Raw genomic sequence first — 26,728 nt, 5'->3', positions numbered from 1 at the left:
ATTTGGTCAGTAGCTGGCACATGGTCAGTCCTTGCTAAGGGTTTTCATTTAATTATTACTGGACATATTACTGACCATAACCGAGCAACTTTTACAACGGATGTATTCTTCACATTGCCTTTTTCATTTCTTTCTAAATATTAAGAAAAGCCACCTTTAAATTTAAATTTATGCAGTATAAGATGACCACGTAAAACTTTGTTTCATCATATAGAAGTTGCGAGAAAACTCCTTTTAGATTGATTTTTAGTATATTTTTTTCAATTAATTATAGTGTCACTGCTTTTGGGTTTTTTTTCACATTAACACATTTTATTGAAAAACTGTATTTGCATGTTAGATTTGTTTGGGTGTTTTGTTTGTTTGTTTTGTTGATGGCTTGGGGCTTTTTGTGGGTTTTTGGGTTTTTTGTGGGGGGGAGGAGGGGTTTGATTTGTTTTTGGTTTTTTTGGGTTTGGTTTTTTTTTTTATGTCTCCTTGCCTATTTTGAGTTGTTTACCACTACTAGGTCTACTTCTATCACCCTTTCTGTGGTTATTGTTGCATACTCTATGACTACCTCCAAATTCAAAATGGCTTTAGCCCTGCAGTCCATCTCTCTTGGTGATCAGAGAGAAGATAAAGTTTTGGGGCCTAGGAATGCCAAAAGCATAATCCTCATGTTCTTTTTGAGTATGAGGATTAAATACAAAGCTTTCTTACTTCTTTTTGGTTTGTGTTTTTCTTCAGTAATGTCACGTGGGCACATTGTCAGTCTCTCCTGGTTTTATGGACAGTCCAAATATTACTCAGATTCAAATTCAGCAGTACTACTTTACCATATAAAAAACTAGTAGCATCATAGCAAAATATTTTACTATGTTATTATTCATCACAAAGACATTTGCTGCCATGTTACAACTAAGCATCAGATGAAAATGGAGTCTTTGTAGCCTGGATTTTGGAAGAGTTCTATGATGAGTCACACAGAATGACTGGCTTGGTTGACCTCCAAGATTGAGTCCAACCCATGCCCTAACACCTCAGCTAAACCATGGCACCAAGTGCCACGTCCAATCTTTTTTTAAACACATCCAGGGATGGTGACTCCAGCACCTCCCTAGGCAGACCATTCCAGTACTTTATCATCCTTTTGTAAAAAAATTTTTCCAATCTATATTTCCATCAGCACAGCTTTAGATTGTGTCCTTTTCTTCTGTCAGTTGCTGCCTGGAGAAAGAGACCCACCCCACCTGACTACACCCACCTTTCAGAGAGTTGTAGAGGGTGCTAAGGTCATCTCTGAGTCTCCTTTTCTCCAGGCGAAACACCCCAGATCCCTCAGCTGTTCCTCACTGGAATTGTGCTCCAAGCCCCTCACCAGCCTCCTCTGGACGTGCTCAAGTGTCTCAACATCCTTCCCAAAGTGAGGGGCCCAGAACTGGGCACAGCACTCGAGGTGTGGCCTCACCAGAGCTGAGTACAGGGGAAGAATGACCTCCCTGCTCATGCTGGCCACACTAGTCTTGGTACAGGCCATGATACCATTGGTCTTGGCTGCCAGGGCACACTGCTGGCTCATGTCCAGCCGGCTGTTGACCAGTGCCCCCAGGTCCGTTTCTGCCTGACACTGTCCAGTCACACCGTCCCAAGACTAGAGCATTGCAGGGGGTTATTGTGGCCAAAATGCAGGACTTGGCACTTGGACTAATTAAATTTCAGAAAGAGAGAGCCAAAAGCTGATTAGTTTATAGTGGAGCAAGACATCAACAACTGCTGAACACATCTGGAGATTTCTGCTTGTATTTGAACTCATACATGTGTAAATGAAATTTATCTGAGTACTGTGCTTGTACTTCAACATGGAGACCAATTAAATTGCTTGGAGTAGATTCTCTGCTAGAATTTGCTAGGCAGTAAATAAATAATTTTTATTAGAAATAGCAATAATGTGCACCTGTTTTGCCACTCTATTTGGATTCAGTCTCAATACTTATTTTGTTTCTACTTTCTTTCAATCACTTCAGCCAATGAGAGTAGGCTGGGCTGAGCATTGCTGGATATCAAACTGCTGTATAGAGATCACTACTTCTTTTAAGTTATGAGCATTATTATGTTTGGTTTTTATGAGCATTATTATGTTTGGGTTTTGTGTCAGTTTAAGATGTTACAAGCAGTCAACTTTTTGATTCCTTTCATGATTCTATTGAGGCACTAGGTTAAAAAACTACTTAAGAGAAATTCTGCTAGCAAAAAAATAATGCTGATTTGTCACCATTTTTTGAATTTAATTGAATGGATGACTATTAAAAAGAATGATAATCAAAAATAGCAGTTAAGAAAGGACTTTGCAAGACAATTCATATTAAAGCAGAATATTGACATTGTTTCTATCTTTAAATAGATTTTTGAACAATTGGTATTAATAATTTTCAAACTAAAACTTCATTCTGTGTAGTGCACTAGTGTATTTTCTATAAAGCAGTAGTACCCAGTTTAGATTTCCTGGTGTCTGGACTTCACACTTTATCTACACAGGTTATTTTCATCTGTTGTGAATTCATCTTTCTTATCTTTTTTGCAGGAAAAAAAAACCCTGTTCCTCTATATTACTATGTCTTTACATGTGTTTCTGACTTTTTTAGGGTGAAGATGGTTTTCCAGGATTTAAAGGTGACATGGGTCTTAAAGGTGACCGGGTAAGCATTTGTTCATAGCCCATATATTCTTAAAAGTTTAAACTGGACAGGGCTTACAGCAACCTGATCTATTCCTGTGCACTGCAGGAATCCTGGATGACATTTAAAGGTTCCTTCCAACCTAAACTATTGTATGATTCTATTCTCTGTTTAGATTTACTGAAAATTTGTTTACAAGTAATTGTAGATAATCTTTCCAATATATGCATGAATATTTTTCCATATTTATAAGGTGATGTATTTTAGGGAGAAATTGGTCAGCCAGGTCCACGAGGAGAAGATGGCCCAGAAGGTCCAAAAGGTCGATCGGGTCCATCTGGGGACCCAGGTGCTGCTGGTCCAGCTGGGGAAAAGGTCAGTAGCCAGAAATCAACATAAACATGCCATTTCCTCATAGCATAGATGGAACCCATAATCTTCATCCCTGAAAAACAAGCCTTCATATCTGCAAAATCTTTTTGTGACCCTATTGCAGCAGACCACTGGAATTCCCATCTGATCAAGGACTGAGAATCCTTATCTCGTAAATATGCAAAGAGGCATTGTAGGACTCCACCAGTACATAAGGCAACTCCATTCTAATCCTAATTATATACAGTGCATGCCAGCTGGGAAAAACACAATGCAAATAAAATAGCTGGGCATAAAGGAGGATAAAGGTGCTGCTGAAGAGTTAATTCATATTGAGTCATATTACAACAAATGGTGACTTGGAAATTTTTTTAAATGGAAAACATTTCCTGAATACATATCCAAAATAAGGTTGGCAAAAGGGAAAGGGGGTGATAAGAGAGAGGACTTATAAAAGGACAGTGAAAAAAGAGAAATCAAGCACAAGGTACAAATATCTCTAGAATCCTGGCTTCAACAATAACCATTTCAGTTTGGTATAAAGGATGGAAAGGAGGCTGAGAAATGTGTGTGGATGCTGTCAGAAAGGAAAGGTGATTTCAGCAGTGGTAATATAAATAACAAGAGAAGTTTGATAATATAAAATAACATAAAATTATGGTTCAAAAATGTATATGCTACATGCATATATGTGTAATCATATATCACTAAAATGAGAAGATGCTGATGAAAATATTTCCCTTTAATTTTTTTTTGTGAATTATAGCTTCAATTCTAGTTCTCTCTTGAAAAAAAACATAGGATGGAGGGTGCATAAACCAAATCAAAACAAAACAAACCTTTTTTTAAATAGTTGGTAGATTTTTAATTCAAATTTTAGTTATTTTTAGTACTTCTTAGTCAAATTACTTGCTATGAATATAGGTTATCAACCATTTATTCTTCACTGTGGCATATTTGGGACTCTCACAGTATACAAGTCAAGAATATGAAGCCCTAAATATCAGAAGATATTTGAGAAAAATGTTGGTGTTGATAACTATATTAGCTGGCCTTGAAATATTAGACCCACAGTTTTCCCTTTTCTACAAATATTTACAGCTTTTCTTGCCCACTGGAAGTCACACATCTTCTGTGGGTATTCTATGGATACCTGGCCATAATGGAATGGGTTAGAGAGGAATTCTTTGGTGCTGGTCCTGTGATACTTATTTTAGTATAAAACCTGGAATAGTCATTGTGAACTTTTAGGTCTTTCCACCACATTTGGAAAGTCTGTAAGAGCAGATATACATGTCTTGTTCCCATGTCATTCATATGATGTATTTAATGCAAAGGTACTATTATTTTAAGGAAAGTAATGAAATTACTGCAGTAGTTCTTATTCTCTGTGTTCTGATTCTATGATAAGAAAACTCTATTTTCCAAATAGGTATAAAGCTGGATTTTCTTGGTCAATGAAATCTCAACTAGGGTGCCAAAAAAATTAAGAACATATCAGAGATGAGCTCATAATAAAAAAAATCTGTATTAACACTCACAACCTAGACAACTGGGCTTGCTGACTAAAAAAATCAGGGGCAAAATTTTCACTGAATCTGGCAAAAGTTTGATGTGCTGTCATGTTAGCAAAACATTTATATCATTGCAATGCATGCAGCTTGTTTCAGGGTGACAAATAACAGGCAACATTATAAGTAGTTCTTCTCAAATGTAAAAATTGTTCTCAATAATGTCTCAGACACATGTGCTTACATATGAATATGATAATACTCAACGTATTTCTTTATGTGCTGTATTTTTTGCCAGTAGACATTTTTGGGAAAATTTCCTTCCCCATGTAAATCTCTTCTTCTAATTTTACGTTATCTGTGGTCACTGCAGAGTACCATATGATGCTTTACAGTCATCTTCTCCAGAACTAGATATTTTAGAACACAGAGAAATTCTGCCCCAGAGTTCCTATCTCTCAAAGTCTGAAACTGCTTTTCCTTGCCTTTGAAAGTGGCAAGCCATCACTCATCCTCTAGAGGTCTAAAGAGACCAACTCAATGGAGTAGTGTACTGTATTTAATTTCTGGGAATGGCTGATGTCAGTGCTGATCAGTCTTTTCTGAGCACAGCAAGTTGGTAATGGTTGTTGATAAATCCATTGTCAGCAAATAATCAGTGGAGTATAATTTATCATAGTCTCAGTTTAGAACTATATAAGAAAAGAATTGATTCTTCAAATGCATATTCATGAAAGTCAGCCATCACAGAGTATAAATTAAAAATAATTTCTTCTCACTTAAACCTATTAACATGTGGATTTTTTAGAAAATAGTTATTGTTTAATGATCTCAACAGCAATGAACTGCACAGCACTTAATGGAAGAAAAAGCCTTCAAGGAATTGGTTTCTTTGAATTCATTAAATGGAATAGGATTTCCATTTAAGTTTGGGGCACTAAGCCCACTGGTGATTAATTATAAAAATGATAAATTTATTTCATTTAATATCCATGTTGTGGAAAAATTATTTTGTATAGAAGCTTGCTGAACTACAAAGGAGGATACAGTAAAATTTAACACTGCCTTCTCGTTGCAGGGGAAGCTTGGCGTACCTGGACTGCCAGGATATCCAGGAAGACAAGGTCCAAAGGTGAGCTGTAAATGAGCTGTATATTGTGTTTTGACACTGGTCACAGTGGCACTTATTTCATTTCTGTGTTAGGGGAAGCAGGGTGTAGGTATCAAAGAAAGGGGCATTTTTCTCATTTTCTATTTTGACAATCATATTCTGATAATCATTTTCTACAGTATGACCCCTAGGTCAGGCTCTTTATGGAGAACTACCTCTCAACGCTTCTTAATATAGTATCCTTTAGCATCTCCTCCCGAGTTGTATCATGCCAGCATCAAACTGGCATGCACTAAACAATTGCAAAGGGAAGGCACTGCTGACATTCTTGAAAGAGAACAGGCACTATATTGACTAAATGGATGCTAATAGTGATGGGAATTATCAGTGTGGTGCAGGGATTCCATTTGTGTGATTATTGCTTCTTCCATGGAATAAACCATATTTCTTTGAAATGTATCATTTACAAGTTTTCCTTATGTTTTCCTTTAGTTCCTTTGAAGACAAGCATGACAAAATACAATCCTTAGTTAATTTAAGTGCTTATAGTGCTTATGTTTATCTTTCAGCTATTTTGCATATTTGGATTGCAATAGAAAACCACATGGGGGGTTCTGGTTTAAAACATTTTTATGAAACAAATTTGTATCAAGTTCATCCTAACCTGTCTTTAGGAAACGGGCATGTTAAATTAATTGCAGGAGCTCTTTTCTAAGATTAAAAAGAAAAAAGATGGAATAAAAGCATAGTTCCACAGATATTTCACTGTGTAGAGGAGACCATTAAGGAGACATTGTAGCTCTAGCCCTTCTCAAAGAATTCCCATCTAGGTAAATATCACCAGTAAAAGAATCCCTTACCACTTTTATACATCTGAACAATCAACCTGCAGTAAAATCTTCAGTTCTTCTCTACTTTGGATTTATTTTTATTTCCAAATTTGAAATTATGGGAGGTTTTGGGTGAAATACAATTTCCTGACTGGCAAAGTGTTTTTCTGATTCTGCCCTATACTTCTACCTTTTTTTGTCAAGTGAATGGACTGTCTGGAGAATTTTTATTCACCGAACACTGCATCAGTGAAAAATATTAAAACTACCTATGGAAAGTATTCATGAAAACTATTCACCTTGAAAGACACAGGGGTTTTGGCTTCAGTTTCTTAACTCAAAATGTCTGAGATTTTAGTTTCATTGTTCTCCTTTGGAATTGTCCTTTAAAAATCTAAGATAAGAGTTTTACATTATTCAGTTCTAAGAACAAGAATGATGTAACATTTCAAATAAAATTTGACTCTTTTTTCAACAAGGACTTGATCAAGAACTTCCTTGCATTAAATTTTTATCACATTAAAATTGAAAATATTTCTCAAGCTGTATTCACTGTTTCTCTTCCAACTTTTTGCTTAAATTTCCAAGAAAAACTAATGACAGTTACAATAGATAATTCACTAAAGACTTCTTTGGAAACTGAGTCACAGGCCAGTTAAAATTAATGTGAGGGAGTCAGAAAAAAGCAGCAGAAAAACATGTTAGCTATGTTAAGAATATAGTTAATCTTGTCCTAGTATTATCAAGAAGATTGACGTCACTCTTTTTGTTGATACTTTCTTTTAATTAAGTTTTTTTCTAAGGATTTTTTTTAGAGTACTGCCTTTATCTGATAATTTTTATTTTTCTCTAATCCAGTCCCTCTGGATTAGAGGATTAGTAGTTGCAAAAACTACTGTACATGTATGATATTTACAACCAAGTCATGACTACTAGTGCCCCATCATTTGGTCTGGATTTTTTTCAGACTTTTAATTTTAAGGAACATGCTTGGGCTTCACAGACTAGAATTTTTAGTTTTATTCTTATATAAAATTATAATTAGTGAAGAATTAAGATGTAAGAAAGGAAATGAAAGAAAAAGGAATACAAAAGGAAATGGAAGAAAAAAACATATTACTTTTCAGTAAGGGTTTCATTAGACTCTGTGTTAGTGAAGTTGTACTGCCCCTAAATCTTTTATGGATAATTGGAATGGTTATGTAAAACAAGATTCATTAAAGGAAATACAGAAGTAAGAACAATAGAAAAAAAAGAAAAAAGTTCATTTCAAAGAGCACCAAGAAATTATATTTTAGGTTTTTGTTATATGCATTTTATTTGCCACTAAGATGCTAACAGCAAGCTGCACAGACATAGAGGCATTGTGACACAGGGACTCTGCCTAGTAAATCTGAGTGGCCAACCAAACCAAGCACTCTCTACATTTTCCTCCCCAGTCAGTTAAAGTATATTTTATCATGATTATTGTCTCTTTGTTCCCAAGTTCCTTATGAAAAATTAACACCTTAGCAGGTAAAAAGTGTGCTGTCCCACTGAACCTCTCTGCCAGAATCAAAGAAAATAGTACTGTTCCCATTGGACTGGGCAGTTAGCAGAAGGAAAGAGGAGGAAAAAAGGAGGAGGAATAGAGCTGGGAGCAGTTTCAAGTCAGATCATCTCATAAATTCTGCCTATGTATGAGTTGCATGGATCAGTTAAATTAAGCTGTCCATTGGTTCGTGTATAGTGAGTAAAGAACTTGAAGCAATTAATTTACAGCTCAGTAAAGTGAATAGAAGATGTGGCAAATTCTTACTATTTTTTGAATTATTTTTTGAAAGAGTTATCTTACTGTGAGGCAACAAGGCTTTGTTTGTTTGTCTTCATTATGATACAGTTATTTCTAGTGGGCTGTTACGAATTATTGCTTTCCTACTTTAAAAAACGGTGCAGATTTAGCGAGTATTTTATAGTCTAATAAGATGACAAATAATGTGCATTCTATACTATTTTTTTTAATGCTTTCTGGACTTGAGGCATTATGGTAAGTTTATTTACAGCTTTCATAAGTTTATTTACAGCTGTCAAAGTTGCAAGATTGACATGTACAATGTACATGACTTTGGAGTTGTGCTTTATGTGTCTATTAAATAGTGGCTCTACTGCTGTTTCGCTCTTGATATCCTCTGACACTTGCATTGATTTCTTACATAGGGCTCAACTGGTTTCCCGGGATTTCCAGGTGCCAATGGAGAGAAAGGTGGAAGGGTATGATAATTCTTTCCTGCATAACATTTTATTAGCTTTTAAAATTCAGAGCTGGGGGAAAAGACTGATACCTAAGGATACAAGTTACTATCTAAATAATGACAAAAACAAGCTTTTCACATTCAAGATAGACCTCTATCTTTATGTAAAAGAGGACATACTGAGGCACTGTTTGCAATTCTTTAAGGTATTAATCTAAATATACAAGAACTTGCACTCTTTCTTGCTGCACATACTGCCTTAATTATATAATTTGAAAAAGAGAATAAATATCACCTTTGCTGAAGGGCTTGGGGTTTTTTTTGGACAGTATAGCTGAGTGAGTTGGCAAGAACTATTTTCCTGTATCCCATGAATTATCCTGCTACCATGCAATTTACCCTCAAGGAAATTCAACTTGTATTTCATAAATATTCTGACTTGCCACGAGGGATTTTTTTTTTTAGGTTTAGCTTCAAAAAGGCAAAATATACCAGGCAAGATGAAGAATGTGTACTATTACATATTAAAAAAAAAAAAAAGTAAAATTAAATCTTCTTCTGCTTTGTTTGCTTGAAGCAGGTGAGGGAAAATGTGTTATGCATGTTCCTCAAACTCTAACAATTAAAAATAGATTAGAAAGAAGGTCACTGTGCTGTTGTCTCTAAAATTAATTTGAATATAGCAGGGTTGGAAAGATGGTGAAATTAAGAGATGAGTCAGAATTCATAGATGATAGCAACATCAAGTCAAACAGGTAATACATATTATTATTATTAAAGCATAAATTCATTATTTTAAGATTAAATATATGAAATCCACTAGCATTTGCATTACTTATGCAAATGTACAGTTTAAATTGTTCTTATATTATTTTAGCTGAGATAAAGATGTGTTGTTCTGTACAGGCACAAGCAACAATGCAATGCTCATTTCATGTTGTGAAAAAATGAGGCAACTGCTAATAAAGGCAGCAGATTAAAAAAAAAAAAAATTATAGAATCAACCAGCAGACTTAAAATTATGAAAATCTTACTATATTGATCTGTTTTCAGGCCTTCATAAACCTTCAAGTTCAGCTAGGGTATTAACCACAGAATTAATGCTATCAAACTGCTCATACACTGAAATATTATGCTGATCATCAATAAGCCCATAACTGCAGGTTTTGCAGTGAGAATCAGATATTATTGTTAATCTTGCCTAAAGGGTTGTCATGGTGTTTTATGCATACAGGCATACAGGTACTAGGAAAAACAGTCCCTGTCCTTGAGAAGATTACAGGTTGAGTAGCACTTCAAAAACAAGACATAAATTTTATTCTGATAGGTGAAATAAAACCAACAGTTAAAACAAAAGGGGGGGGGAAATCCTACTAAGAAAATAGGTGAATGCATTTAATTGATTTCTGATAAAAGGAAGCTTTGTGCTAAAACATCTCTGATGATTTTTTTGTTGCTGGTTTGTTTACCTCAGAGATTCAAAAGTACCAGCCATCAGGTTCCTTTCTCTACCTGAAAAAATACTTCCTTGAATTTTAAGGTTCTCTGCATTACACATACAGCAATTCCAGTGCAGAGCCTAAAGAAAAAATCATGTTCAGCATGATAAGGAGACGTATTAAAGCAAAAAATTAAGGACTGGTATTTTGACAAGTTATGAATCTCTGTCAAGTGTGCATAATTTTGGTAGGTATTACAGTGCCCATTTCTGTTATAAATGAAGAGAGGCTTGCCCTTTCTTCTCTCTATTGACCTGTGCAGCTGTCCACAGGAACCTGGGAACTTTGCTTTTAAGGCTGTTCATGATGCCAAGTCCTTTAGACTACTGCAGAGGGACTCTGCTTATGGTATGCCACCTTCAATACCATTTTAATATGATTTAAAATGTTATAATGCCTCTGACAGAATCTCACTCTCAGGTAAATGTAGTGCATTTAGCTACAAGTCCCAGTGAACTCAGAAAGATAACCAATTTTATCAAGGACCATGATTCTGTTAATTGAAATGCAAAGTACATAGTTAAAGGTAAAATAACATTTAAACTTATGGGAGTTGCTCTCTGCCTCCACTTCAGTTAAAAAAAAAACTTTATCTCACAAATACAGTGCCTGCTAAGATGATTTCTGTGAACTTATCTTTCCAGGGGTTGCATGGCAAACCAGGCCCCAGAGGACAGCGAGGACCAACAGTAAGTTCTTTTGATCTGCAATTTAGAAGCTTCCCTGTGTAAATTACATTCACTATACTGTGAAGAATTACTTTCATTGGATTATAATATCCAGTATTTATCATTAAGTGCATATGTGTTCAATTGACAGGGTCCAAGAGGCTCAAGAGGTCCCAGAGGTCCCACTGGTAAACCAGGTCCAAAGGTAATTGTCAAGCACACTGTATAGGTTGGCTATGAGCTGTTTCTTTTAAATAAATGTAAAGCCTTAAACATACTCTCTTTCCTTTCCAGGGCACTTCAGGCAATGATGGTCCTCCTGGCCCACCAGGCGAAAGGGTTTGTGAAAGCCATCTTTGTACATGTTTTTCTCGCTATATAGGAGTGTGATTTGTTTTATTTTCAGTTCTCCTTCTCATATCTCTGTGCTACTTTGACCAGGGTAACCAGAACTAACCAAACCTCAGTTCAAATGAAGCTTTTCACAAAGTTATGAATGGGGCTGAAGTTTGCTGAAAGCTTCTTCCAACTGTATCTCAGTTTTGTACACATAGGACACAGAGTATATACACACTTTGTGTTACATCCATGCACTTTGTATACATTCCTGTGAATTGCAGGTGTACTCACAGATTAGGCTCTTCAAAATTCCTCACTTACTGCAGTTTACTGCCTGTTCATTGGATTAGCAAATACTCAAGCCACATCCAGAATTTTGAAGCAGCTGAGTTTTTTGTTCTGAACAGCTAAGAATTCCCCTCAACCTATTTTCTGCAAGCTTCAAAAATCCTATTATTCTGTCTAAAACAAAATTTTTTACTTATCTTACCAATCAATACCAAATCCACTATGGAGCTCATTGTACAGCAGCGTAAAGTAAAAAGAGTATTAATAAATAATTTTTGTAATGGCAGCGCTTGAAAACCAAGTCAATTTAAGTGGATGAGCTTTCTGCCAAAGCATTTTTGCAAAGCATAAACTTTTCTTTTGTAGTCATATTTCATTAAACTGCTAACCTTTTTCATACAGGAAGCCTAAAGCTTTTCTCCCAGTATCCACAGCTAAGTCCCAGCATTCTGTAGGAATGTTATTCTTCAGGAAAGAGCTCCTTGTGAATTTTCCCCAGGTCCATAATGTCACTTTTTTGGCATTAGCTAGGGTGTGGGATGGAGGGAACGAGGCATAGACCAAGAGAGGAAATGTAGGTTGCTTTACACTGAGGAGGATCAGAGGCAGCCTACCAGAAGGGGAATAGCAGATCCTTGTGGAAGAGCAGTTTTCTGACAGCTCCAAGAGTTTGCAAGGGAGAGAAGTTGTGGGGGTACTAAAACAATGGGCAGATCAATCCAAGATGAAGGCATCCCTGGAGAGAAACTGATAAAATCAAAGAGCTGAAGAATGATATAGCACCATGTTTCTCATCACTTGTGTAATATAAGTGTGAGGTATCTATTTGCTTCCCAAGAGGGGTGTCGGCCAAAAAATAAAACTGTCATCTCTATTCCTCTGAGACTATTTCAACTACCAGACATGAAAATAATAAATAATCTATCCTGTGTAGCTCCTGTTAAAATGAAATTTAATAACAGGAATGAAAATGTAATTTTGATAGCATGCTGCTAGTATTCTACTGCTTTTTCTCACATAATCCATCAGTCCACTGACTTGAAACCTGCAAGCCATATTGTGAACTAAAAGTAAAATGTGAAGTTTTTCCTTGGAAAGCCTCAAAGCTTGAGAACAGGGGAAATTGTTGAGAAAGAAGGTGGATTTAAATGTAAAACTTCAAGTTGTGTTCCTATAACCCAGTTTCTGAGACTGACCAATTTAATTCAGGTATTTTGTAGCTGAATCAATTTTATTAGTTTTCCTCTGTATTCCTCTGTAAAGCTCCACCTTTTTGGTTTTTTTTTTTTTTTTGGAAGCTTTGTGTTATACCCAGAAACAAATAAAGAAAGTTAAGTTGCTCACAGACATAGAATATTGAAAAATGACCCAAACTCCTCTGTGGAGAGTATTTGTGTGTTGTGAGGGGTTCAGAAGCAGACTTACCTATCTTTTTGGGGAAAAAAATTATGGATGGGCAGTAAGATCACAAAGATTTCTCCCTTCCCCTAGCACTTCTTAGTTGATTCAGATTTTGCATTTCAGTATAATAGAATTCTTCCCTGGCATAAAATTCATTTAAGATCAAATTGTCCCAGGCTGGGCCCAAGGAATCCTCTCCCCAGCTACATTTGTGCACTGCATTGCCCACTGCAGGAGGCAGCTGTGCTCTGCAAGCCTGGGCTTTAATAAATGAGGTTTATGGAACTCCCAGGAGCAAAAGAGTAGAATAATCTGGGAGATGTGGCCTCCTGCTTCAAGTTTTCTGCATGAAACCAACATTTCTAACATATTTGGACAGCTGATGTCATAGTAAACCCACACAGCATACACCAAACAGAATAGGATAAAGTCTTGTACATATGGCATGGGTACATAACTCAGCTGTGGAACCATGTAAAAGGAGTAAGACTTTTAAGATTTCACTTAATACACTAAAAACTAAAGAGCAAAAAGGATTTTCATAAGCTGACATAGTACCTTTCAATATGACAACAGTAAATTTTAAAAGCTGGCCTCTGGGGTTTTTTGACAACAACTTCAGAAAGAGTCATGTAACATACATGCATCTACATGTGCTTGCAATGCACTAAGTCAGTTGATCAGCTTTAGCTAAATTTGTAAAACCATCCTGCATGAAAATTTTCTCTCACCATGTATCTGTATATATACAAAGCTATGAAAACAAAATGTTCATATATCATGGGATTTTTCAACTATTTTTCATAATAGCAAACATGCTGTATTTAATCCCAGCTAACTCTGAAAATTTTATTATTTTTAGAATTTTGTATCGTTGTACTGATTTGGAATATTATCAGGGTTTAGGTGTGGGAACCCCAGCCTTGTTTTGGGGCCACATGTGGTGGTGAAATTCCTCCTCCAACCCGTGCTTCCAAAGAAAAACTCCGCAGGCTTAGCTGTTCGGTCTCAAGGCAGTTTATTGCTAGTTATTTAACAGATTATGTTCTTGGACTGCAGCTATTTGATCAGTGGCCTGGGTAGAGGCACACACACCCCCTGACATCCTCTCTATCTGCTGTCTTCTTCGTCTCTCTCCCCGCCCAGGGTTGCTGCTATCTTTTATAAGATATATTACGTATAACATGTTTACAATTATTCCCCAATACCTACTACCTACGTTGCCAAGTGTTTTTCTACTCTAAACCAATCTGTGAGTGCCAACATCACCAAGAACATGGAGGCAAGGAAGAAGAAGGAAGAAGGATGGGTTCAGCTCACTTTCCTCCATCTTAGAACTTCTGACCCCCATGTACAAAGTAAAAACCCCCCTGTACATGCACTAAAACCCCCCTGTACAATACTAAAAAATTTCCCCTCTACTTTGTGACTACTTATACTATACTATCTAACCTTTTGTGATTGCTTGTTCCACCTCCAAAGTTGGTAATTCATTCCATGGCTCAAACTCAAAATCACAGTTGTTTTTCAGCTGTCTGCCAGGGTCTAGAATGCTTCTGACCAAGGCCTGGAACCTCTAAAAATGTCTGAGAGACATTTTGAGTTCCCACATTTAGGAATTGCCAAATATGAATGTTTAACTCAAAGTTAAAAAGATGACCAAACTATCAACTAAAGTCCCTGTTTTATGCAACATGGAAGAACAGTGCTTCTAACTCACAGTTAGTTCCTACTTTATTATGCACAGTTTTAGGGGTAACATGCAAACATATTTGAGGTAAGTAGTTTTCCTCCTTTTTTTACTAGATTCCTACACAAGCACTGTTGCTTTCAGGAAATCCCTCCAGTGTCTGTGCGTGTGCGTTGTGACTAACAATATTTATGACAGTGTGGCTGAGGCCTTATGCTTAAATCCAGACATTACCTGCAGGGTTCCTGTATTCTATAATTGAAACAAACTTTTCAATTCAGCTTGAGTAAAACTTCACTTGTTTGGTTGCCTTTAATGCAGGGACCACAAGGGCCTCAGGGGCCTGTTGGATTCCCCGGACCGAAGGGACCTCCAGTAAGTATCTCTTTTATTAAGTATGTGCAACAACAGGAATTGTAGTTTTTGTAGAGTGCCTCTGAAGTGAATAGCTGAAAATTTATGTAAGGGACAGTTTATGTATAGATTACAAATGTTCTTGTTAAGCCGTAAGGTTTTGGGCTCTCATATTTAACATAGTCATTGGTGCAGCTCTTAAAACATTGAGAGTATGGCACCAAACTGCAAGTCTGGCATGTTCTGCCAGTGACCACGTGACACACTGAGTTCAGGCAAAATGCTACTTTTCTGCTGTATATTTTCTTTGCATGATTGATTCACTGAGGAAAAATGAAGAGGAAGGAGGCATTCACTAGTAGCAGGAACATATAGAAGTAATAGCACATTTGAGCTGCCCCCTGAACCAGTCTTGGTGCTTTTCTGGTGTGCCTCTGCTCATGTGCAGTATGAAAGTAACAAAGCATCTGTGATTTTTTTTATCCCATGCATTTGTTACTTTTATTTCCAATTCCAAAGCCTGAAATTTCATCAAGTACTTCTGCAATGCTTAGATTTGTGTTGAGTCATTAAGCAAAGAAAAATGGTGGTATAGGGACTTTCCATGGTTTCTGAATTTACAGAAATCTATTTTGAACACGTTTGCATTTGGCAACAGTCATTCTCCAAGCAATTCTTAAGACACTATGGGAAGGACAAGGAAAAAATATTTTCAAACTCCTAGTAAGCTAATATAGGACCAGTTAAAAGTTACCAAAGACTAGTCTAGAAATAAACAGAGGGCAGAGATTCTGACAAATAATTGCACACTTTTTTTGAGGATGGCTAAGAAATTGCTTGATTTATGTATTTTATAATTTCAGGGTCCACCTGGAAAAGATGGCTTGCCTGGGCACCCAGGACAGCGGGGTGAGACTGTAAGTAAATGTATTCTGCTGTGTTAGTGTTGTTCTAAAGGTCATGGTTATGTGATCAAAACCAAAGAAATAGAGACAACAGGGAAAAGGGAAAGAAGCTGACACCAAGATGTTACATAACTGTACTTTTCTTATAGATGGGGCATGAGAAATCTTTATTTTGCTCCCATGATACAAGTGTGAGGTTATTATTTGCTATGTCCAGTTAGTCACATCAAAATGAGATTAAATATTTAATAGAATTAAAAGAGATTAATACCCAGATCTCTATTTAAATTAAGATTTTTCAGACAATTACTATACAGTAGTTTTCTCCCTGAATGCCATGTACCAAAAATATTAGCATAAAGAAAAAAAAGGTTTATTGATGATAAACAGCTAGCAAAATGAAAAGCCAAGACCTTTAGAAAGTAGGATCAGGCATGATTGAACCTATTAAAATAAATTTTGAAACTATGTAACTCATCTAAGAATCACAATAATTTCTGGCATGAAAATGAAAAATTGCTATGTAATACTTTTAATTGAATTGTCTTTAAAAAACACACTATTTCTGTGTGTCAGAATGTTACTTATATTCCATTATAAAATAAAAATCCTCACTTGGATTTTTCAGAGTAGAGAAAGCTATAAATTAATTTATTGAGAAATTTTCTCAGCATGTAGAATGTGTTTTAGGCTCCAGCTTCACTGGAAATCTGTTAGTAACTGCTGAGTCACTTCCACTGCTGGAAGGAGGAGCACAAGCTTGGAGTAACATATCCCTTTGAAAATCTTTATTTTCTTCTGCTAGTACTGTAGCATTGTCACACTGTAATGCTTTGCAAAGATAGTGGCTTTTTTGTATATGAAACATTATTGACTCCTTCTTTTTTCTGTTCCTTTGCAATGATGCAAAGACTCTTGTTACCATAAGGATCAATTGTTTTCATTGTTTACAATGCAGGAAGCTCAAATTTGTTCTTCAGTCTGCTGTTAAAAAGTTCCAATTTTCCCTTTAGTTTTAGTGCTTTGAGTATGAGCCATTAATGTGCCAGTAGAGCAAAGAAAGCAGAGAGCATCCTGTGCTGCAGCAGGGGGATCGTCTCCTTCTGCCCAGGCCTGGAGCAGTGTCCAGCTCCGGGCTCCTCAGGACAAGAGAGAGCTCCTGGAGAGCGGCCAGGAAAGGGCCACTGGGATGTTTGAGGGACTGGAGCATCTCTGCTGTGAGAAAAGGCTGATGGAGCCAGGACTGCTCAGCCTAGAGAAGGCTCAGGTCTTACCCAAGTACAGAAATACCCGGAGGGAGCTGTAAAGAAGATGGAGCCAGGCTCTTTTCCGTGGTGCCCAGTGACAAGAGGCACTGGGCATAAACTGCAACACAGAAGGTTCCATCTGAACATCAGGAAATGCTTTCTCCGTGTGAGGGTTACCAAGCACTGTCCCGGAGTCCCCAGAGAGGCTGCAGTCTCCATTTGAGGTATTCAGAAGCCATCTGGACATATTCCTGAGCAACCAGCTCTCAGCAGCCCTGTTTCAGCAGAGCAGTTGGACAAAATGTGACTCCAGAAGTCCCTTCCAGCCTCAGCTATTCTGATTATGTGATACAACTTGTAACAAAATATTCAAAATACAATGAAACTGTGGATGCTGCTACTGTGTGAAACTTGAACCAGGTCACTCAGATTTACTCAGTGCTATGGTTCTCTAATTTTGTACCACTTTGTATTTAGTAGGGTTATCCTGATAAAAATCTTGAGTAACTTAGGAGCAAATCCAGCTTTTCATTAGAATTGTTTTCTGCCCTGTGTGTTTCTAAACTTGGGCCAAAACTATGTTTAAAATACTTTTCCCCATGGGTTCTCATATATGTCTTTTTGTAGAAAACCACATGGCTTTAAATCAATTAGTTGGTTTATTGACTTTCTTTTCCTGATGGACATACCCACTTCAAGTTTTTTTTTTAAAAAGTATAAATAGAAAACTTCATTGCACTCACTGGTAAATAAGGGTATTAATAATTCTCTTTCTTATTTAGACACATATTTTATTATAAAGTGCATTGACATATATGGGCATTTCAGCAGTTATGGAATTAGGATAAGAGACATAGTCAAGCTTAATGAATTAGACAGCCAGATTCCTAGGTTGCACTCTGCAGTTTGTTCATGGAATAATAAGCACAAGTTGACAGCAACTGAGGTAACTATTGGTGAAGAAGAGACTGCAAATTTTTCCCCAGTAAGACATATACAATTTGAAGAACTGACATGGTTTGTTCTAATTGTAGATATAGAAACAATAATATCATGATAAATAATTTGGAATATAAATGTAGGAATAAGCTTTGTACTGAAAACCATTATTATGCCAGTTTGTCCTTAGAAGTGATTATAAATTTCAGTGATGTCCATCTCAGTTTGGCAGGAGGCATCAACAGTGAAAATTGCTAGATTTTCTGCTGTTATGGAAGAATTTAGTGCTTCATGCTTGTGAAAAGACAAAATAGAAATATACTACCTGTAGCATCTATTGGAATGAATTCAGAGGCTTTTTCTTGCTACAATTAATAATTTCATTAAATTGTCTTTCACAGAAAATAACAACAACAAAAAAATATAGAGGCTACTTAGGCACTTCAAGATACAAACATGAGACATTAGTGTAATTTTTTTTATTGCTAAATATTTTAGAATTGGAAGGTTCAGGTCTTCTTGAGCAGTTGTTGCTGAAATTTCCTTTGATTTCTACATCTTCTAAAAATATCTGTAGGAATAGATAAACTTGTAACAAGAGAGAAAGCAGGGTAGTGAACCCATCATTAGCATCAAGGAGCAAAGTATCTGCATTCTGCAAAATTAGGACTAGAAGGTCTTCTCAAGGTGCTTTCAGTAAGTGGGTGATCAAATTTCTTTGTCTTTCCTGATAGCAGGCTTACAGAGGAAGCTTTGCTTGTGTAAGGGAGTAAGGGAAGGGACATGGGGATTCCATCTGGAGCAGTTCTAGTTTTCTATCATCAGAACAAAGGAGGAATTTTTTTTTTTCTTTTTTTTTTTTTTTCTTTTTTTTTTTTTTTTTCCAGAGGTTTGAGGGAGTGCCTGAGTTATGGGCCAAACTGAGCCCTGGTAACATCTGGCTGGCAGCTGGAACAGAATCCGATTGAGGCAGCAAAGCTCAAACATGAACTTATGGAATAGAGCAACTATCAGTCAGACTGGTCAGGGGAAAGCTGAGTAGGGCCCAATAGTTGAAAAAATTTGGGCCAGATGAGCTCTTTGTTTTTACACAGGTGAGCAGAGCAGGAGGCAGACACAGGCTGTTCGGCAGGCTATATTGTGTTGGACACTAAAGTCACCTAGCAGGAATGCACTGTCTAACACTCTTCCATATTTGAAAAAAATAATTTAGCACAATTCAAAGATACATTAAACAGTGCTATTAAAAAGTGACATTCTCATTCAGATTATTGACTAATTTTGGCCGGAAATTCTGGGCTGCTGATTAGAAAATGAAAATTATGTAAAATTTCCATTTCTAAAAAATTGTCTCAAAAATATTTATCTTCTATTTCGTTTTTGACATCACATTGATTTCTCATTAGCTTAATTTTTTGGTGACACTCATGTTGCCTTTTCTACCATTTCTGTATAACCTTCACCTTCCCTGGATCTTTATTTCTTTTCAATTTCTTTTTCTCTTACCTCGCTTTAATGCCCTTCCAACTTAATAGTCCATCTGTGTCTTTCTTTAAAAAGCATTTTTATGTCAGGCTTTATGATTCATAATATACATATGTAAAAATGTATTTTCAGCTGTCTTTTAGCTGATTCACTTATGCATTGAAACACATCTAATCAAGTTCTCCTAGAGAGATCTGTAAAACTGATAGCAATTTTTACTGCTGTACCACCTCAGAGAGATGGGAACTGAGAGATAGAAGAGAGATTAAATCAGCATTTTGTATCTAGGCATATGCAGACAAAAAAGATTTTTCTTTTTTTATTTCCTGAAGAGAAGGAATGTGTGACATGGAATTTCTCTATAGCTTGTAAACGGTAATGTAATATTCTACAACTTTTTTCACAGGGTTTTCAAGGAAAAACTGGTCCTCCTGGTCCTGGTGGTGTTGTTGGTCCTCAGGTAAATAATTTCATTTCATAGTTGACTTAATGAGACCAACATTTAATGGTTACATTATATATAATGCAGTTGCTTTTGCTGTGTTAAAAGAACCACATTAATGGTTATATTAACTTTCATAATAAAAGTTGCATGACAATATTAGAAAGCTATACTTAGTAATCATCAGTGATTCCACCAAAAAAATTAAAATATTTGGGTTGCCCTTCCATTCTGTTTTATGTTTTGATTTGGGTTTTTTATTGGTTTGTTGTTCTTTCATGGAATTTTTATGTGATTATGAAATCAGTAGTTTACAGAAGTCAAAGAGACAGATTTCTCTACCATTAAACATTTTAGAAAGAACAATGCAAATTGTGATTTTTTTTCCAGAGAAAAAAATTCAGTAACTTTTAGATAGTGGAGAGATAAACTATCCAAATTCCATTTGATTTAACCTTATTAATTTACAACTTAATCAAGCATTTAGAGCTTTTTTAGCTAATTCCCTCAGTGGAACTTTTCTGCTAGGGAATTTGAAGAGAGATCTTTCAACTCTCCTGCCTTACAATTCCAATTATTCAGAAAAGCAATAGTACAGAACTGTTTCAACACAGGAGTAGTACATGGATTTCTCTCCTGTGTCCTTTTTATAACCTTCTCCCATACATGCTGTGTTTTAAAGCTTTAGTGCTTAAGGAACAAGGTCAGGATTTCTCTCTTTGGAAGCTGCACAGACGTGTCTGCAGGCAAAATGCAATGCAAGATTTATTTTATAGGACAAAGATATTTTGTAAGTCAGCCTTGCCTGGAGGGAAGGTGAGGAATGTATGCTAACCAATGGCAGCACTGTTTGGTAACATAACAGCTGGATATTGAGAATCTGCTCATCTCCACTTCCTCCCACACCCGCAAGACATTCAATAACTTCAGGTGACTGAAGTTGTACTTTTGTGCCTAGGGTCCTACTGGTGAGACTGGACCAATTGGTGAAAGAGGCCATCCAGGTCCTCCTGGTCCCCCAGGTGAACAAGGCCTCCCGGGTGCTGCAGGAAAAGAAGGTGCTAAGGTATGATGTGGCTTTGGGGAGCAAACAGGAAGGGGCAGATAAACTGCTGACAGTGTGACATTTCAAATCAGCATGTAGACATGCAGAATAAAATCAGAACATAGTCTAAAATCATGATTGGCAGGTTTCACCCAGAAGGACTTGGAAGACTGGAAGATTCCAATTTTAGAGCTATGTCTGCTTCCACTGAAAAATAAGAATTCTCTTGAGCCAAAAATTAATACTTTTGTAATAAAAGCGAAAGAAAAGATTGTTTGCATATAACATGCATTCAGTATGGAGACACTTAGTAATGACATATTCACACCAAGGTAGAAAGCTGTACATTGGCTTTTAAAGTCAAATGTGTAGTAGTGAATAAAAGGTAGAATTTCACTGAATAAATTTAACTCCTTGCTTAATTTTTGGCTGCCATTGGGGAACAGGAAATATATTACTTATCTAGTTACTATGTAATTCTACTCAATCTTTGATTATAATTGGGTATCAAAAAATTTTATTGAAGGTATCTTTAAACATATTATACAGTTGTTGTGTTTTTCACTATTTGTATTTCATAACTGGTACTGTATTTTGTCAAAGTTCATTATAAATTTAACCACAGACTATTGTATTGATAAAACAAAACAATTTGGGGTGAATAGCTAGGGGAAAATCTTTGTTTTCATTACTATAACTAGGATCTAGTAGTTAATTCTCATCTCTCATTGTACACCTAATTTTTAAGCATATTTTTTAATCAAAATGTAATATGTTTCCCAGGGTGATCCAGGCCCTCAAGGCATTCCTGGGAAAGATGGACCAGCAGGTCTTCGTGGTTTCCCTGGAGAGAGAGGTCTTCCAGGTGGTCAGGTATGATATAAGCACTAGAGCAATTGCCATGATATTTCTAAATAAAAGAAACAATGTATTAACTCCTTTTTAAGTCTTCTACTGTGCTTAAAGTGAAAGCAGTAAGAGAACAGATAAAAATATAATTGGCTAGATAAGAAGTAAGGAATTTATTCAGGTCTGTTTCTTTGGATCTTGACATGTTTCCTATTATATGTGTTGCAAAATTGCTCTCGAACTTTCCAATTTAGTAGACAAACTTTTTTTTTCTCCTTTCTATTTTCTAGGGTCCAGCTGGTCTGAAAGGAGGGGAAGGCCCACAGGGTCCACCTGGCCCAATGGTAAGTAAACATAATAATTCTATGGAAACATAAACAATATTACCTAATAACCTTTTTTCTTCTTTAGATGCTGGGGTATTTTCATTAACACAATCTGTAAAACAGCAGATAGATCAGACTTCTACTAAGTATCCATACTAATAAACATGCATGGATTATGGAGGTAGGGAATATCTGAAGCCTTCTGCCGCTAGATTTAGTTACAATATTTACTTGCTTCTCAATACTTGCCACTTATGTCAAATTGGTTTTGAGATGAGAGAGGTTTTTCACGAAAAATCCATGGGTAGTGACTGGTGGACTCATGGAGTTGGGGTGGGCTTGCCTAGGCTGGATGCCAGGTGCCCACCAAACTGGACTATCCCTGCCCTGCTCAGCTGGACAAGAGAACACAAGATGCACTGAAAGATTTGTGAGTCAAGATAAGGACAGGAAGATCAGCCACCAGGTACATACATCATGGGCAAAACAGACTGAGAAAATGAGTTTAATTTATTTTCAATTAAATCAGAGTAGGATAGATAAGGAGAAATAAAAACAAAGTCTGAAAGCACCTTCACCCTCCCTTCCTCCCGGGCTGAACGTCACTACTGATTTTTGTTTTATCCTGCCCCTAAGCGGTGCAGGAGGATGGAGAATGGTCCTCAGTTCATAACACATTGCCGCTCCTTCCTCCAGATGGGGAGGACTCCTCACACTCTTGCCCTAATCCAGTGTGGGGTGCCTTGGCTGTGAGTCAGTCCTCCATGAACTTGTCCAACCAGCCCTTCCCAGGGCTGCAGGTCTTCATGAACTGCTCCAGCCAGGTCTCCCCCAGGGTGCAGTCCTTCGGGAACAGGCTGCTCCAGTGTTGGTCCCCCACAGGGTCACAAGTCCTGCCAGCAAACCTGCCCCATGTGGGCTTCTCCCTCCACAGGACCACAGGTCCTGCCCGGATCCTGTGCCAGGGCAGGCTCTCCACAGGGCACAGTCTCCTTTGGGACCCACCTGCTCCAGTGTGGGGTCCTCCATGGGCTGTGGGTGGATCTCTGCTCCCCTTCTGTTGTGCATTTTTCCCCCATTTCTTAAATATCCAAGAGGTTCTACCCCTGTCACTTATGGGCTCAGCCATGGCCAGCCCATCGGTCCATCTTGGAGCTGGCTGGTGTGACTCCACTGGACATGGAGGAATGTGGCATCTTCTCCCAGAAGTCAGTCCCATAGTCCCCTGCTAGCAAACCCTTGCCATGCAAACCCAGTACTGCTGTGTTCCCTTTGTACAACTGTGTAAAATCATGTCATGCAGGAATTTTCCTTCTTGGCATTTTAAGCTCAATAGTAGAGTATGCTTCAAATTACCTATTCTCTGTTGTCATGCTTTATGCAAAGAAGTTCTACAAGGATGCACTGGCATTCAAAACATGCTAGAGTTATTCCCAAATGTGAATTGTGTAGATTTTGACAGTCATCTTGTCAACTTATTTCTTTCATACAGTGCAATTGAGATTAAAAAAAGAAAAGCATCAATCACAGCTATTCATGCTAGGAAAAAAAAAAAAGTAATGGAGGAGCTGAATTTCTATGTGCTTCAACAAAGCTCTCTTATGTCCTTGCAATTCAGATTAGAATTCATTAAACAAGGATAAAAATCCACACAGTACATTACAAGAAATACATGGGACTTGAATTCTTAAAATGAATTATTGAATTCTTAACACCAGAAACCTGAATTTGCATTTCTTAACACTGTGCAGTATATATATATTCCCAAAAGGCACCAAAACAAGGAATGGAATGGAATGGAATGGAATGGAATGGAATGGAATGGAATGGAATGGAATGGAATGGAATGGAAGCTAGCAGGAAGAGTCAAAAGGGATATCATCTTACCCATCTGAAGAATCTGAAATGTTAAAGGAAAAGATGAATCAAAGTCAAGAGAGCATAGACCAGAATAGTCTCTTCAATCCAAAGGTCCTGTCTTGATTTTTGCTGAAGGAGCCCCTAAGGCTGGACTGACCTCTCAAGCAGATGGTTCAGGTGCAGTGACCCAGAGCCCTTCTGAGCATGCACAGAGCAGCCAGCACAGGCAAAGCTGACGTGTGGCACAGCCCCCTTTGCCAGCCAGCCCTGTCCACACAGGAGCTGTGCCAGTCCTGTCATGGTCCTAAGAAAGACGCATCACACAAGATGTGAGGCAAAGTACACTTATTTAGTGATAGTGTCTGTATTCTGAAGTACGTATGTTTGAATTGAAATTCAGATGATCCATGTTTTTCTAATTCTTACAGGGTGTGTATAAGTTAGTGTTTCAGCTGAGAACATCAGGACTTTTTTGAGGAGGATGTCTCAATTATCCCCATTTACCATCCTTTGGTTCAAATCACAGAGCTCTCTCAGAGCTCATGAATAGGATTCATGTGAAAATAAATTGGTAGAGAAAATCCAGCAACACTGTTAATGCTCCCCAGCTAATGGGAGTTCAGTGCCAGGTTGAAATCATCATTAATTTTAGTCCAGAAACAGAGTATGGGTATCAGGAGCACACTACCAAGGAATTCAGTTCATAAACCCATCCCTCTTAGGGCCACCCTTCCTGCTGAGGTAAACAGTCATAGAAAGAAAGCCTTAGGAGGCTGAGGAATTTTTGCATATAGTTTTTTCCAGTCTTTAAGAAATAGATGTAGTGGTAACAGGAATTGAGAGTTTGAAAGGCAAAATTTTTAATTGCTTTAAATATATTTGAGCTTATTGTAGTGCAAGCAGGTCACTTGAGGTACAAAGAAGACCAAGTTGCCTTTAAAGTATTCCAGGTCCTCAGCAGGATTTTTATCTCTTTCATCTTTAATTACTAGCTTGTTCCCTCAAAACAGGATTCAGTGAAAAAAAAAGGTGTATAGGTGCCCTTAATACTGGGTTTCTGTGCACCTTCAAGCACCACAGTCAAGCCACAACTGCTTGCTTTTTTTCACAGAAGCTCACAGCAGACCATGAGCATCAAATACTCCGAAAATATTTTCCCATCTATTTTTAGCCAACAGTGGGTACACACAGAAGTGTAATTGTAGTGGAGTCTTCATCTGCCATCTATAATAGGAAGAGAATCCATGCCACTGGCTGACTTTCCTGTGATTTCCTGCCAATACCAATTGTTTCTAACTAGCATATATAGTCAATTATAAGCTTTGTTTGGCTGGTGCGTACATCTGCTAGCATACCAAACAAATGACTGCTCCAAATACTGTGCATATGCCAATTACTCTGTTTAGAGGGATTTGGACAAAAGAAAGAGATGCATGAATGCATGTCAGAGCAAGAGGGGGTTCTTCAGGATTGAGGAGGGCATTTTCATGGTTTGGGGTTTTTTTGGGGGAGGGGACTGTGGTTGGTTTTTTTGCTATTATGGTGGGGGAGGTGAGTTTTTCTAACAGTTCTCTTTTACTGCTCTCTTTGTTGCTTCTGTTTGTTTTCTTCCCTTCTCCTACTGCTGTGTGGAATGCTGAATGCTGATGAGAGAAAGCTCTGGAATGTCAAGCAGTCATTTTTCATTTGTTCATTTAGGAGTAGGATGCTCAAATTAGACTCAGAATAAGCCAGCTGTAGGCTACCCAGTTATCAATACTGAACTATCTAGAGCTATCTTCATCTATCTGACAACATTTTACAGTCATGGGGACCTTCACTTGTTGAGCATTTTGTTAACCATCAGTAAAAAGTACTATTATGCAATGTTACAATAGCTGTAATTACTTATTTCCTCACAGGAAGTGAGATAAAACCAAGGGTGCTAATGAGGTTATAGTCTGTATAGCAACAATACAAAACACAAACTTCTATTCTGTAGAAAAGTTAAAAAAAACCAAAAAAACCACAACAAAACAGATTAATAAAAAGATTCCATGGTGTGAGTACCACAAGACCAAATGTTAACAAGTGGTTTCATAACATGAGGAGCTTGTTTCATAGTGGGAAAGAGTGACTAGAAAAAAAATAAAACATAGAAAGAGAGAACAGATTTAAGAAGCTGCTTAAAATGCTCTTCTGAGTTGGGACTATAATTTAATATGTTCTCCTGTGCTCAGAGGCCATTTTCTCAGAGAAAGGAGCGGCTCCTTGAAAACAGGAGGTGTAGTCCGTCTTCTTCATAACTCATGTGAAATGCAAAGAAAAGTGTGAAAAGTTGGCTGATTGCAAAGAGCTACTGGAAATTATGGCCTCTGTTAGTGTCTGCTGTCTGACACAGGAAAGATCTATGAGTTATTTGTTTGGTTTTTTTTTCTCTCTATTCTTGCATCCTCTTGATGAGATGACCTAAAATTGTTTAGCTTATGAGAGCTGACAAGATCAGAGACCATGGTAGTATGGCTGTAGGGCAATGACTTTTTCTTGTTGAATTCACTGAAGCCTTAGGAACTAAAATAACAGAAATAGGACAGAAACTTAGGCAGCCACCCAGACCTTAAAAAATCCCCAACACCTAGAAGGATAAAGTCATCTATGATTTCCATAGGAATACTTTGTTTGAACACTCATGCAAATTTA

At 37.2% G+C, this 26,728-nt stretch overlaps 1 protein-coding gene across 1 annotated transcript in view; it reads left to right on the top strand.

The window, feature by feature from the left end:
* Positions 1-26,728, top strand: part of COL11A1 (collagen type XI alpha 1 chain) — a 130,106-nt gene that overhangs the window by 70,334 nt on the left and 33,044 nt on the right. The window contains exons 31-43 of the mRNA XM_031505522.2: positions 2,625-2,678; positions 2,925-3,032; positions 5,619-5,672; positions 8,678-8,731; positions 10,856-10,900; positions 11,031-11,084; positions 11,174-11,218; positions 14,919-14,972; positions 15,815-15,868; positions 19,934-19,987; positions 20,928-21,035; positions 21,798-21,887; positions 22,154-22,207. Of these exons, the coding sequence (XP_031361382.2) occupies positions 2,625-2,678; positions 2,925-3,032; positions 5,619-5,672; positions 8,678-8,731; positions 10,856-10,900; positions 11,031-11,084; positions 11,174-11,218; positions 14,919-14,972; positions 15,815-15,868; positions 19,934-19,987; positions 20,928-21,035; positions 21,798-21,887; positions 22,154-22,207 (828 nt within the window). The remainder of the gene's footprint in view (positions 1-2,624; positions 2,679-2,924; positions 3,033-5,618; positions 5,673-8,677; positions 8,732-10,855; positions 10,901-11,030; positions 11,085-11,173; positions 11,219-14,918; positions 14,973-15,814; positions 15,869-19,933; positions 19,988-20,927; positions 21,036-21,797; positions 21,888-22,153; positions 22,208-26,728) is intronic.

The sequence above is a fragment of the Lonchura striata genome, chromosome 9, assembly GCF_046129695.1.
Source record: "Lonchura striata isolate bLonStr1 chromosome 9, bLonStr1.mat, whole genome shotgun sequence".
Lineage (NCBI taxonomy): Eukaryota > Metazoa > Chordata > Aves > Passeriformes > Estrildidae > Lonchura > Lonchura striata.
The sequence above is the reverse complement of the archived record's forward strand: the minus strand, read 5'-3'. Positions and strand labels throughout refer to the sequence as shown.